Source organism: Salminus brasiliensis, chromosome 13 (genome assembly GCF_030463535.1).
Source record: "Salminus brasiliensis chromosome 13, fSalBra1.hap2, whole genome shotgun sequence".
NCBI lineage: Eukaryota > Metazoa > Chordata > Actinopteri > Characiformes > Bryconidae > Salminus > Salminus brasiliensis.
In genome coordinates this window covers 19,640,493-19,653,017 of record NC_132890.1, presented here as the reverse complement: position 1 = coordinate 19,653,017, position 12,525 = coordinate 19,640,493, and the positions used below count along the sequence as shown (strand labels likewise).

Sequence of the window (12,525 nt, the reverse complement as noted above, 5' to 3'; positions counted from 1 at the left end):
CAAGCCACACAGGGGGACCTAGTGAATGACCTGCAGAAAGCTGGGACCAACATTACAAAGGCTACCATCAGTAACACACTACGCCGCCAGGGACTCTTGCAGTGCCAGACGTGTTCCCCTGCTTAAACCAGTACATATCCGGGCACCTCTGAAGTTTGCTAGAGAGCATTTGGATGTTCCGGAAGAGTATTGGGAGAATGTCTTATGGTCAGATGAAACCAAAGTAGAACTGTTTGGTACAAACACAACTCGTTGTGTTTGGAGGAGAGTGAATGCTGAGTTCTAGCCAGTCTCCAGATCTCAAGCCCATAGAAAACCTTTGGAGGGAGTTGAAAGTCTGTGTTGCCCGCCAACAGCCCCAAAACATCACTGCTCTAGAGGAGATCTGCATGGAGGAATGGGCCAACATACCAGCAACGGTATATGCAAACCTTGTGAAGACTTACAGAAAACGTTAGACCTCGGTCATTGCCAACAAAGGATATATAACAAAGTATTGAGATGAACTTTTGTTATTGACCAAATACTTATTTTCCACCATTATTTGCAAATAAATTCTTTAAAAATCAGACAATGTGATTTTGTTATTTTTGTTATTTTGTCTCTCATAGTTGAGGTCTACCTATGATGTCAATTACAGGCATATATATATATATATATATATATATATATATATATATATATATATATATATATATATATATATATATATATATATACATACACACATACACACACATACACACACACTTGAATTTAACCAATCAGGTCCGCAAATCAATAGTGCTTTCAGGGGTCCATGTGCTCACATACCATTGATAACAGCAGCTTGTACTGCAGATGCCAAATGAGCATCTGTAAAAGGTTAAGGCTAAACAGGGCATAAGATAAGAACAGTATTTCCTTTAATTACAAAGTACTTGGAATATATTTTCCCTTTTTAATACAAATTTTTTTTTTTAATACAAATATCCCACGCCTCTAGACCAGGTACATACCAGCTCATGTTTCTCCACTGTATTCTGGGTAACAGTCTTTGTTTCCATTATGTAGTTGTAATCCTCTTTCATCTGCTCCAGCTGAGTCGCCTTCATAAAAAACTACAGGAAGAGAATTGTAATGACTACATATGCACAAGACAATTTATAATCAGTCATCTAACTCTTGAATGCAACAGTTGTGCGAAAAACCATGTGATTTACAAATGTAGCGAGCAGCGATGGTCTGTTGAGATTAGAGGAGAAATTGTATTACTTTTATCTGCAGCACCACCACCCCCTACTAAACCTGGACAGGTCGGTGTAAAACATCAGGGCTACACTAAAGTTTAAAAGCATATTGTTCCAGAAGTCCTCATCTTTCTCAAAGTGTTCTCTGGCAAATTTTAGTCTTACCCTGATGTGTTTTTACATTTGACATTTTCAGATTTTTGTTTCGTATTAGTTTAGTAACTGTAACGTAGTAACGTAACTGTTCAGAAAATAAAATGGGTTTTCATTGCATAAATATTTACCCCTTTCAAGTTAGTATTTAGTTAATGTACCTTTAGCTGCAATTACAGCACTGAGTGCGTGGACAGATCTCAAACAGGCTTGCACATCTGGACATAGCAATTTTACTCCATTCCTATTGTCAAAACTGCTCAAGCTGGGTGCAAGGGGATCTAGTATGAGGGTCAATAACGTGACACTCATTTTTTGTGCACATATGGGTTAGATACATTTAAAATTGTTAAAAATGTAAACAAACGACAAATTATTTTCAAACATCATTTTTATCCAGCCCTAATGTTAACATTTTGGATGTATTAAATTTTGAGAGCATCAAGAGAATTTGCGTACAAATGTCAATATGGTGTAACCACAAAAACATGAACCAAATAATTACACTTGCTGAAAAAAAGTGAAATTATCTCCGAAATCCCTTCTAAAATAATCTGGCATGAGCTTGCATAAGACCTTGTCTGTAAAAAATAAAAGTAATGAAACCCCATTGCTCTGAATGTTTAAATTAATGTGGGAATAATGTCTGTCACATCAACCACTTGAAATGTCAAGTGGTGTAACAACCATTTAAATTGTAAGTATTATGTCAGAAGATCATGTGACAAGAAATTGTGTCACATAGACGAACCCTTGAAGACTGCTATGAGTCAAGGTTAGTAACTCTTAAAAATGTAACATAATTAAGTGTTTTTAGGCCATGGTCAGGCAAGCTTAGTTTACATGTCAAATGGCATGACCTCCTTAAAATATTGATAAATCATAATAACGATAAGATACTGAGTTTGTCGTAAATGCTGTGTTTAAATATTCACATAGGTCACAAGGTCAGGTGTGTACACAGTTGTCCATAATAATGCCTGCAAATGTTGATTTTAAACCAGTTACACCATTTGACTCCTTTCAGTTTGTGACCAATTTGATCAGATTCAGGGTCAAGAGTAACTTAAGGTGCCAATTATATTATTTTTATAACTTAAATAGTGACTAACTGAACAGTAGTTTAATAGGGCTTAATTTAGATTGTAATAAGTGATTTTTAAATTTTAAATTTAAACTTCCATAAGAGTGTTAATTTTATTATGATGCATGTAAACAGTATGTTTAAATTATAAATAAATAATATAAATACATTCATCAATAAAGTGTACTTCTTGTCCCCCAATAGATGCCCTTACAAGTAAGAACAAAAGTGGTACCATAGACAGAAAAGGTCGATGAACACATCAGGAGATGACCAGAAAATTGGCTCTCCAGAACCCATAGTTAACCCTCATGATCATGACTATGTACAGCCAAATATAGAGGTTCTCTGTCAGACTCAATCTCTCTCTCCCCCTACTCTCCCTCTTTTAAAATGTAGTGTATATACATTAGCTCTGCGGGTATTTATAGATCTGAAGGAATGGCATGGAGTTGAGAGACAATATGGTGAGGCCCATAGGTTAGCCTTGAAAAGGAGAACGTGATCCATTCCCAGGCCTAATTTGGTAAAGCCATACATTAACTGAACAAATATAGTATGTGACGGTTGATTTACACCCCTTGTGGAGTTAGACAGTGACAACTATATATGGAAATAGTGCAACAACACATGACCTGTAGAAGGGTATAAAATGTGAGGTGTTCCTCTGTCTAGGGAGAGAGAGCAGAGGGGCACCAAGAATTGGCAGGCTCTCTCCAAACTGTACATTTGAATAAAATGTTTCATCACTGCAACTAAAAGATGGTGGTCACGAGTCTCCTTTCAAGAGAAGTCCTTCCAAGAACACCACGACAAAAACAATGGCTGTTATTTTACAAACTGAAATTGTATGAGAACAGAAATCAGAATTGAACACGTTAATCCTGTTTCTCCATTGATGTTATGAAATTTTTTAATATGGAATATGATGAATGACATGAATATATATTAATATATTTAATTCAGTTTACCGTAACTATTTTCTGTGTCCATTTTCTTGTCCTTTTGATGTAGAAGTTTTATGGTCAGTTGGTGTAACCAGTATCTTACTAATACTAATATTGTATAAAAGTGTATAATAGTGTCTACAACACTGTAATAATGGGTGTTCAAACTATCTTTACAAATGTTAACAAATGTTTACAATACAGCACATGGTATTGCACAGTACAATGAAAACCCCATATAATCTAAATTTAGAAATAAAACATTCTCATAGATTATACATCTACTAATTTTATGAGAGCGATTGCATGAACTCTAGGAGGTGTGAAATATTAGATATTTGTCATTTTTTGCGGTTACACCATTTGACAATTTAACAGGCTTGTCAGTTCTAGATTTTCTTAAAAATAGTATAAATGTCATCTTAAATAATATGAATACAACAGAAATACAAAATATACAATTTCACAAACCTCAGGCACGTTTTCTTTTAAGTTTTAAACATTTTTGAATTGCTCAACTTACCAACCTTTATCTGTCACTGACCCACTGAATTGCGGTCTGGCCTTTGACTATACCTCTCCACATTAACCTAGTCTTCAAACTGTTTCCTACGTAGCGTTCGCTGTATGCTTCGGGTCACTATCTTATTGGAGAGTAAATCATCCCAAATCTTAGTTCTTCTCTTGCAGAGCAAGTGAGATTGTCCACCCTATATTCTGCTGCATTCATTTTCCCTAAACAAACCTTCCACATTCGATGCTTCATGGGGATGACGCGTTTGTGGTCGATATGCAGTCTTTGGTGTCTGCCAAACATAAGTTGCATTCTGGTCTTATAAGATCAAAGAACCTTCTTTCAGTTGACCCTGGATTTGCCACAGATGATAATATGCTTTTCTAAGTACATCGAAGATACTGTTAGTGCTTAATAAACACTGATCAGCTGCAGGTTTAATTACAAACAGTGCAATTAGACTGGTTTAATAAGATGAAGAGCAGCAGATGTTGAATAAAAATAACTATACTCAGTACAGGAAAGTATCTGAATAGCAGTTTATAAGAATCTGTTGCTACTGATATTTAGGCTGTGATTACATGTATCATGAAATATTATGTATCGTAAAAAAAAAAAATAATAAAAAAAAAAAAAGTCTTGCAATGTTGTGATAGTATTTATCATATTGCCCAGCCCTACTTTATGCTACAATTAAGACACATTTACAGCATTCAGGTGATCTATTACACCAGTTGTGACAATACTAGCACCAACAGCCCAGACCTTTGTTAAAGGTCAGTCCCTTTAAAAGGTAGAAATAATTATCTTTTACTTTATTATATTGTTTTAGCTAATTAAAATCACTTGAACAGAAAATGACTAATGCTGTTTCAGAGTTATTCAACCCCTGAAAAGAATCCCATAAGAGCACACATTTGGAAAATTAGGCGGCAAATCAAGGATTTCCCATAGCTGCATCAGGTGTGCTTGAGAAGTTTTGCTGACTGTGACATTTGATTGCATGATGTCCTCAAGATGGTGCCACGAGTGGCCACCTCGGCACAGAGCTCAGAGTAATTTCTATGTTTTGACTTGATGTTTTGACTTATGTGTTTATGCAACTTAAACCACATTAATTACAGCCAACAACCCTGGATCAGTGTGGAAAGGTCTTCATTACTAATTACAGAAGACTGTAATTATCAACCCCCACCTCTCTCTCCCCCCACCACTAATGCGGCACTTAAGGTATGTGATGCTAATGCGAGCCAACTCTTCCAGAGACAAAATACCAGGAAAGCACCAGGCCCAGGCGGTGTTTCACCTTCCTACTTTAAAACCTGTGCTGTACAACTGGCTCCAATCTTCACAAACATTTTTAACAGATCACTGGAGCTGTGTAAAGTTCCTTCCTGCTTCAAACGCTCCACCATCATCCCAGTCCACAAAAAATGCTCCATCACAGAATGACTACAGGCCTGTCGCTCTAACATCTGTAGTCATGAAGTCCTTTAAATGTCTGGTGCTGTCCCACCTGAAGGTTGTCACAGGACACCGGCTGGACGCTCTACAGGTCAGTGTGTGATGCAGTTAACATGGGTCTTCATTACATCCTGCAACATCTTTACTGCCTAGGGACATATGTAAGAATTCTGTTTCTTGACTTCAGCTCTGCGTTTAACACCATTGTCCCAGACATTATATGTTAAACTCCTAAAGTTGCAGATGACACTACAGTCATCTGACTCATCCGGGAGGATGACGAGTCTGTATATCAGCACAAGGTTGAACGGCTAGTACTCTGGTGCACTCAGAACAACCTGGAACTGAACACGCTCAAGAATGTAGAGATGAGAGTGGACTTTAGGAAACACCCCCTAGTTCTGCTGACCCTCACTATCTTCAAAATGAAAATCCATCACTGTCTGGTTTGGAGCAGCCACAAAGCAGGACAGGAACAGACTGCAGCGAACAGTGAGGACAGCTGAGAGAATCATCTGTGCTTCTTTGCCCATTCAGGACGTCAGTACTGCTCAAGAATCAGAAAACGGGCAGAGAAAATTAGACTCCTCACACCCTTGCCACAACCTCTTTCAGCTGCTCCCGTCTGACAGGCGCTACAGAACTATGTCTACTAAGACACAAGTACACTCAGGCCATCACCTTCGTCAACAACTGATCATCACTCATCAGCTACAGGCCATAGATATTACTGACAAACTATTATGACTTATCCTACAGTTACTGCATTACCACACTATTATTCATTTCATGTGTACACTGCTGTGGTTGCACAATATTTAATCTGTATAGTGTTGCATCCTGCTATTCTGTGAATAACAATGTAGAACATACTGTATAGAAATGTCCTCGTAATCTCAATATATACTGTGTATACTATTGTTCTCTGTATATTGTGTATTGTCTGTAAATTATATATCAAGTAGCTGTACATTGTTAATACTAGAGAGACACTAACAGCCGGTCCAAATTCCTTGTGTGTGAAAACATACTTGGCCAATAAATCTAAATCTGATGTTAGAAATATGTTAAGTCAAGAGAGTTGTCCAAAAGGTCCAGAGACCGTTTGAAGATACCATTTGAAGCATAGTTTGCAAGATCAAAGTTAAAGAATGTGGACACAATTCAGGAAAAGAGCTGTCGATTTTTAAACTCAACAGCAAATCAAGAACAATCTTCTTTTCAGTGCTCCATAAGATCTGCCTCCAAAATCATGTACTGCCATGGTATTGACACTAGGCTTGCAGCTCAAAAGACAACAAACACATCAACCAGCCTCTTCCAACATCGTTACCTCTGTCTTGTCAAACATTGCTACCTTGGCATTAACAAATCGGACGTAATTGACAATCAGCTCTTTTTATGACTTTCAACATTCAGAGGTCTCTCCACTGCCTTACCGGTGTTTACACACCTTCCGTTTCGGTCAGTCAGCTCTTTTTCTTTTTGGCTGTTTCTCAGCTATTTTTCCTTTGCAATGCATGTAAATATAACTAGCAAGTACCAGATACACAATCTGCCCTGCCCTTCCTCTTCCCCCATCCTGTGCATAAGCCCACCCCAGTTGCTTATTTGTTTATTAGCACACAAACAGACCAGAGAGCTACAGCAAGACAGACACAGCAAACCTTCTTGCCACAGCTCGCATTGATGTGCCATCCTGGATGAGCTGCACTACCTGAGTCCCTTGTGTGGGTTGTAGAGTCCGTCTCATGCAACCACAAGTGTGAAAGCACCACCAACATTCAAAAGTAATTAAAACATCAGCCAGAAAGCATAGGTACTGAGAAGTGGTCTGTGGTCCCCACCTGCAGAACCACTCCTTCATTGAGTGTGTCTTGCTAATTGCCAATAATTTCCACCTGTTGTCTATTCCATTTGCACAACAGCATGTGAAATTGATTGTCAATCAGTGTTGCTTCCTAAGTGGACAGTTTGATTTATATTATATTGTGTTGTTTATGTGTTCCCTTTATTTTTGAGCAGTGTGTATATGTATGTATATATATATTAATATGGCCTGTAAAGTTTCAGAAATACCAAGAGCACAAATTAAAATAAATAAATAAATACATACATACAAATGGCAGACACTCACTTTGTATTTGTCCCCTTCTCCTTTAGAGTGAAGAAAGTGTTTGCTCATTTCTTGTGTAAGGACAGAAACAGGATTGTCCACCTGATGAAGAAAGTGATGACAATGAGATTAATGAGCATAAACAAGAGTGTCTATAACAGTATTTTTAGTACAATGTACTTCCTTACCTGAATACTAAAATGATCAAGAATGGATACTAGTTCCTCCTTCTTGGATGACACAAGTTGACCTACATGGAAACAGGCACACTTTACTCGACAACTACAATGGTATGTTTAAAGCAGTTAAGTACTGCTACTAATGTCTTGGAGGCGATCATTTTCCTAGTATGTATCAGAAAACAAGAACCCGGTCTCTTAAAACCCACTTGTTTCCATCAACTTATTTAAAAGTTTGCGGGATATGACATGACACGTGCAAATATGAAAAGCTGGATCCTAAGGGTACTAAAGAAAGGTCTGAAGGGGGAAAAATGCCTTTTCTCTATTTAAAACAAATTTACTGTTTACTGAGACATTTATAAAGCCGAAAAAAAACATTGCAATGATTCCCCCGATTGCACTGTGTCAGTATTACAATTGTGTCAAATGCTTCCACAGTGTAAGGTTCCCATTTATCCATTGAAACCTACACATGGTCCAATATATCAAAATATGCTATCAGAACATAGCATGACCAAGTGAAAGGAAACTTTAACCACACCTGCACCAACATAGCACTGCACTCAATTCAATTAAATGTCATTTATATAGCAAAAAATGTAGCGTTTTCTTGACACACCAGCCACTCAACTTTTTAACTGTGTTACAAGTGGGCATGACACATGTAAATACACATGCACAAAAAGGGGGATGTAAAAGCACTTCTTAAATTAATTACACTCTCCACTTTTAGGGGAGCCCATAAGCAAAAAAGACCTATAATTCATACATTAATGCAGGACATATTGGAACTTACTGCATCACAAAATAACCTATTTGGGTGTAGGTATAATTTCTACCCTGTATTACACTGTAATTTTAATTTCAGAATCCCCCACATAAATTGAAAATAAATAATCACTGAATATTTAATATTGGTCTACTTTATTTTCCTGTGGTTAGGGTTAGGAGAGCCTTATGGTTTGTAGCTAGGGATAGGGCTTATATAGACTTAAAAGTTGCATCTATGTTTAGGGTTAGTATAGTCTTAAGTGACTGAGGTAGGATTAGTGAGAGCTTTAGGGTTTGGAGCAATTAAAGTATAAAAGGTCCAAAATCGTTTTATTATTATTATTATTTTTTAAGCACTCTTGAAGTGCAAATATCATTATTTTGGCAACAACTACACTTTAATGCACTGTAGAATAATTGAGATTAGTATGACATTTACATCAATGTGCAATTACATATCAAATTAATAGTTGGCATACATGTGGTCTTTTCCCTTAGTTTCCTTCTCTACTCCATAAATGTTACCATCTGCCTCACCATTTTCATACAACCAGATCTTTTGTTATACTTCTCTCAGGTAGTATTCAAATTAAATCCTTGGTTTCATATTTAATATAAAGGTTCATGAATCTATATCTAAAATATTATTCAGGAGATGTTTAAACAATTATTGTGAATTATTTGGTTTTGCAAAGCACACCTGTTTTGCTTTTAAGTTTGTAGGTTCTCAGGCCTTCACTGGAGATGCGAAGATCAATGGTGATGGACTGCCCAAACACTTCTGGCTTAAATGCATCTTGGCCTCTGTTCCTTAAAGTGATTGAGATTTCTGCAGAACTAAAGTTGCAGTACACACACACGTATAAGGTCACATATAATAAGCATATCAGAACATATAAGAACATTGAAGGAAGAAGAAAACAAAATAAATAATAATATAGCGAGACGTAAAATAAAGACAAATTACTTCTCTCCTTCTTTGACAAAGCCTTTGAGTGAAGAGCCCCTGTTGGTGGTCTGTGCCTTTCCTCCCAGACCCACAATCAGAGCTGTCAGTATTGCACTTTTACCACCTAACGCAAAGGCAAAATATTACAATTACCACAATGACATCTAAATTTAGACATATTTATAAGTCTCAGCTTGTGTTATCTAATGCAGTATGCATTTTTTTTTAAAATCTATAATTAACTGCTTTTATTATCTCTACTATTATATTAGTCATATTCAGCACACCTGAGCAGTAAAACAGTTGTGGTGGTACGATGTTTTTAAACAATCATTTATAAGTAGTTCTAACCCAAGGAGGATTGGTCCCCCTTGCTGGAGGAAGAAAGTCTTAGTTCCTTCCAAGCTTGCGTTCTTCAGCTCTCACACTGCCCCCCCCCCCCCCCCAAAAATCTGAAGTATATCTCCTGTTACTGTTCAGGACTCAGACATACTCTCAGTCTTCAACTCAAGATGGAAAACCTCTCTTTTCACAAGTTTTTGGATTTTCCTCAATCACAGACTACCGTTTTGTGCCACTGTTCCTTTACTACTCTGATAATGTTTTTGATTGTTGTTGTCTAATTAAACCACATCCTTTACCAGACCATTTATATTCCCAAATCCCTTCTCCCTTTTTCTCTCCCTCCCATGTGCTAAGCTGCCCCCTGCTGTCTGCTTGATGCCAGCCATGGATCTCTTGTTTTTTTTAAATGCTCTTCTCTGATCAATATGTCCCGGTTCTGCTCAACTTAGCTCTCCACCACCCTGCTTGCATTGATGCGCCACTCTGGCTTGGGAGAAGAAAAAGAAAAAAGGAGGTGGACCCAGATCTTTTAAAGCTGCTTTGTGACCACATTTGTTGACCACCCCTAAGCACAAGTAGTTTTCCACAATAAACCAAAATAATTAATTTGCATAGGGAATCCCTAATTCTTAAATAACAAGCTTTTAATTACAAAATAAATGCATTAAAGTGCCCTGGAACACTTTATAAACTTATCCTGGGTTCAAAATCTGTCACAGGTTTCATGTCCCAAGGACATGCAATGATCAACTTATATTTAAGAATTGGACAGTTAAAGACAAATAACTTACTTCCATTGTTTCCAACAACAAAGTTCACATTTGACCCAAATGTGAAGGGACCAAGCAAAGAATGGCACATAAAGTTCTTCAGAAAGATCTTTTCTATAATGCCAACTTCCCCTGAGGCCTGGGGGCACAATAAAGAAAGCCATGCATACAATAAAGCCCAGATTTTTCATTCTCAGTAGAACATGCAGTGAGCAACAGTTTTACTGTATTATTAATGCTATAAGATTTTTTTTATTTAGCACTAGTAAATAAACACCGTGCTTGCATGAAAAAAAGTTGCTTGGTGTTTATATTGTAAGTGTATTAAAAAGTGCTTTGTGTGTGTGTTCATTACACTGTGTGCACTACTGTCTTGAACGGGACAAATTCTTTCTCCTTCATCTTCTGATTGCTCTGGCTGAGATGACTTTGCTCTTTTTCGTGGAACTTCCACCATGGAACTGTTCTTCCTCTTAGACATCTGCATACAGTAATGCAAAGACATAATCTACTATGTAACAATCAACACAAACATTCAACAGAGGTTTTATCCTTGAATATGACTTTCCCCAGTTTTTATGACATTTGCAATCCTGATCATAATAGACCATATAATGTACACATCAGACCAGTCAGAATGCAGAATTCTGAGGATCTCGTAAACAGCCAACAGTGGTATGGAATCACATCTTAATATAGTCCAATTTCTGTATATAAACAGTCAAATGGTTGTTGCTAGACATCTTTTTTTTTTTTTTACATCTTTAGTGAATGATCCATTCAAGTAATTTAGCCGTGCAAACTTACCAAACCAGTTCAGAGACAAAACGGCGCACAATTTCTTTTACCACATTTATATTACACTTAGAGCTCTCCAAAGCATTTAATACAGTTGATCATGTACAAAATGTATAAACTTTATAAGGCATCTGCACTGACCAAAACCTGTTGTTACCAATCCGCATTGTCTAGCCTGTTTTGGACTTGGCTATATAGATAACCAACAGATGCTCTGGCTCATCACAATTCTCACAACAAATTCTCATCACAATCAAAAGTCTCGTCAAAGACCACTAGTGAAGGACTAGAGGATGACCAACACAAACTGTGCAGCAACAGATGAGCTTCTGTCTAACGTTAGCTACATCTACAAAGTGGACCAACTAGGTAGAAGTTAGAGTTGACGGTGAGTTGACTGAGTGAGAAAACTAATATATATATATATATATATATATATATATATATATATATATACACATACACATACATATACATATATACATACACACACACATATACATACAAACTGACTGAGTCGCCAGATTTTCAGAACACAGGCAGGCTAACCGAATGTGATTTTATCTGATTTATCACAATTTCTGCATAACGACAACCGAATGTGAAAAGGGTTCATTGAATCAACTTCTAACTCAGCTAGCTAGCTAGTTGATCTCTATGATCGATTTGACAACCCAGTCAAATATGTTACTGAAACCTAGTCAGGTGTGGCAAAGCTAGCAACCAAGCTAACCGAAGAGGTTGCACAATTAGTGCTAGCTTACTTTAGCTAGCTAGCTAGCTGGTGTGCTTTCAGGCGTTAGTTCCGGTATAAACATTCCTGCCAGTCCATTTAATATAAGAGAAATATAGCTACCGCTCAGTCAGCCAACAGCGGAACAATTCTGATATTAGGAGACAAACCACAATAAAGTACTTCACCCTTTTGACATACCTCAAGCCGCTGCTTCATTCCGCGGTACTTCTTTTCTTCGTTGTCTACCTCTGTGGGTTATGAAGGATCGCAAAATCTGTATACCGCCACCTACTATGCTATTGCAATAGCTCGCCGCAAGGGTGTCTCCTGGCCTTGGCTTCGGGGGCTATAGCCACGATTATTATTAATTATTTATTTAAACCTTAGCTATAAAATGAACATGGTACACGCTCTGACAGCAGTCATTTAAAGACTGCAGCAGGAAAACGCTTCTGCAAGTGGCCAAA

General features: G+C 37.3%; 1 protein-coding gene across 6 annotated transcripts in view; it reads right to left on the bottom strand.

Moving 5' to 3' along the window:
- Positions 1–12,297, bottom strand: part of LOC140574749 (structural maintenance of chromosomes protein 6) — a 65,395-nt gene extending 53,098 nt beyond the window's left edge. For 5 of the 6 annotated variants that reach the window (XM_072694687.1, XM_072694688.1, XM_072694690.1 and 2 more), the window contains exons 1-8: positions 12,257–12,297; positions 10,880–11,005; positions 10,546–10,663; positions 9,428–9,533; positions 9,161–9,297; positions 7,696–7,757; positions 7,529–7,609; positions 999–1,100 (exon numbers count right to left, since the gene is read on the bottom strand). In XM_072694687.1, the coding sequence (XP_072550788.1) occupies positions 999–1,100; positions 7,529–7,609; positions 7,696–7,757; positions 9,161–9,297; positions 9,428–9,533; positions 10,546–10,663; positions 10,880–11,005; positions 12,257–12,274 (750 nt within the window). In that variant the 5' untranslated portion in view covers positions 12,275–12,297. The remainder of the gene's footprint in view (positions 1–998; positions 1,101–7,528; positions 7,610–7,695; positions 7,758–9,160; positions 9,298–9,427; positions 9,534–10,545; positions 10,664–10,879; positions 11,006–12,256) is intronic. The other variant, XM_072694689.1, reaches the window with a different exon arrangement.
- Positions 12,298–12,525: the final 228 nt, after the last annotated feature.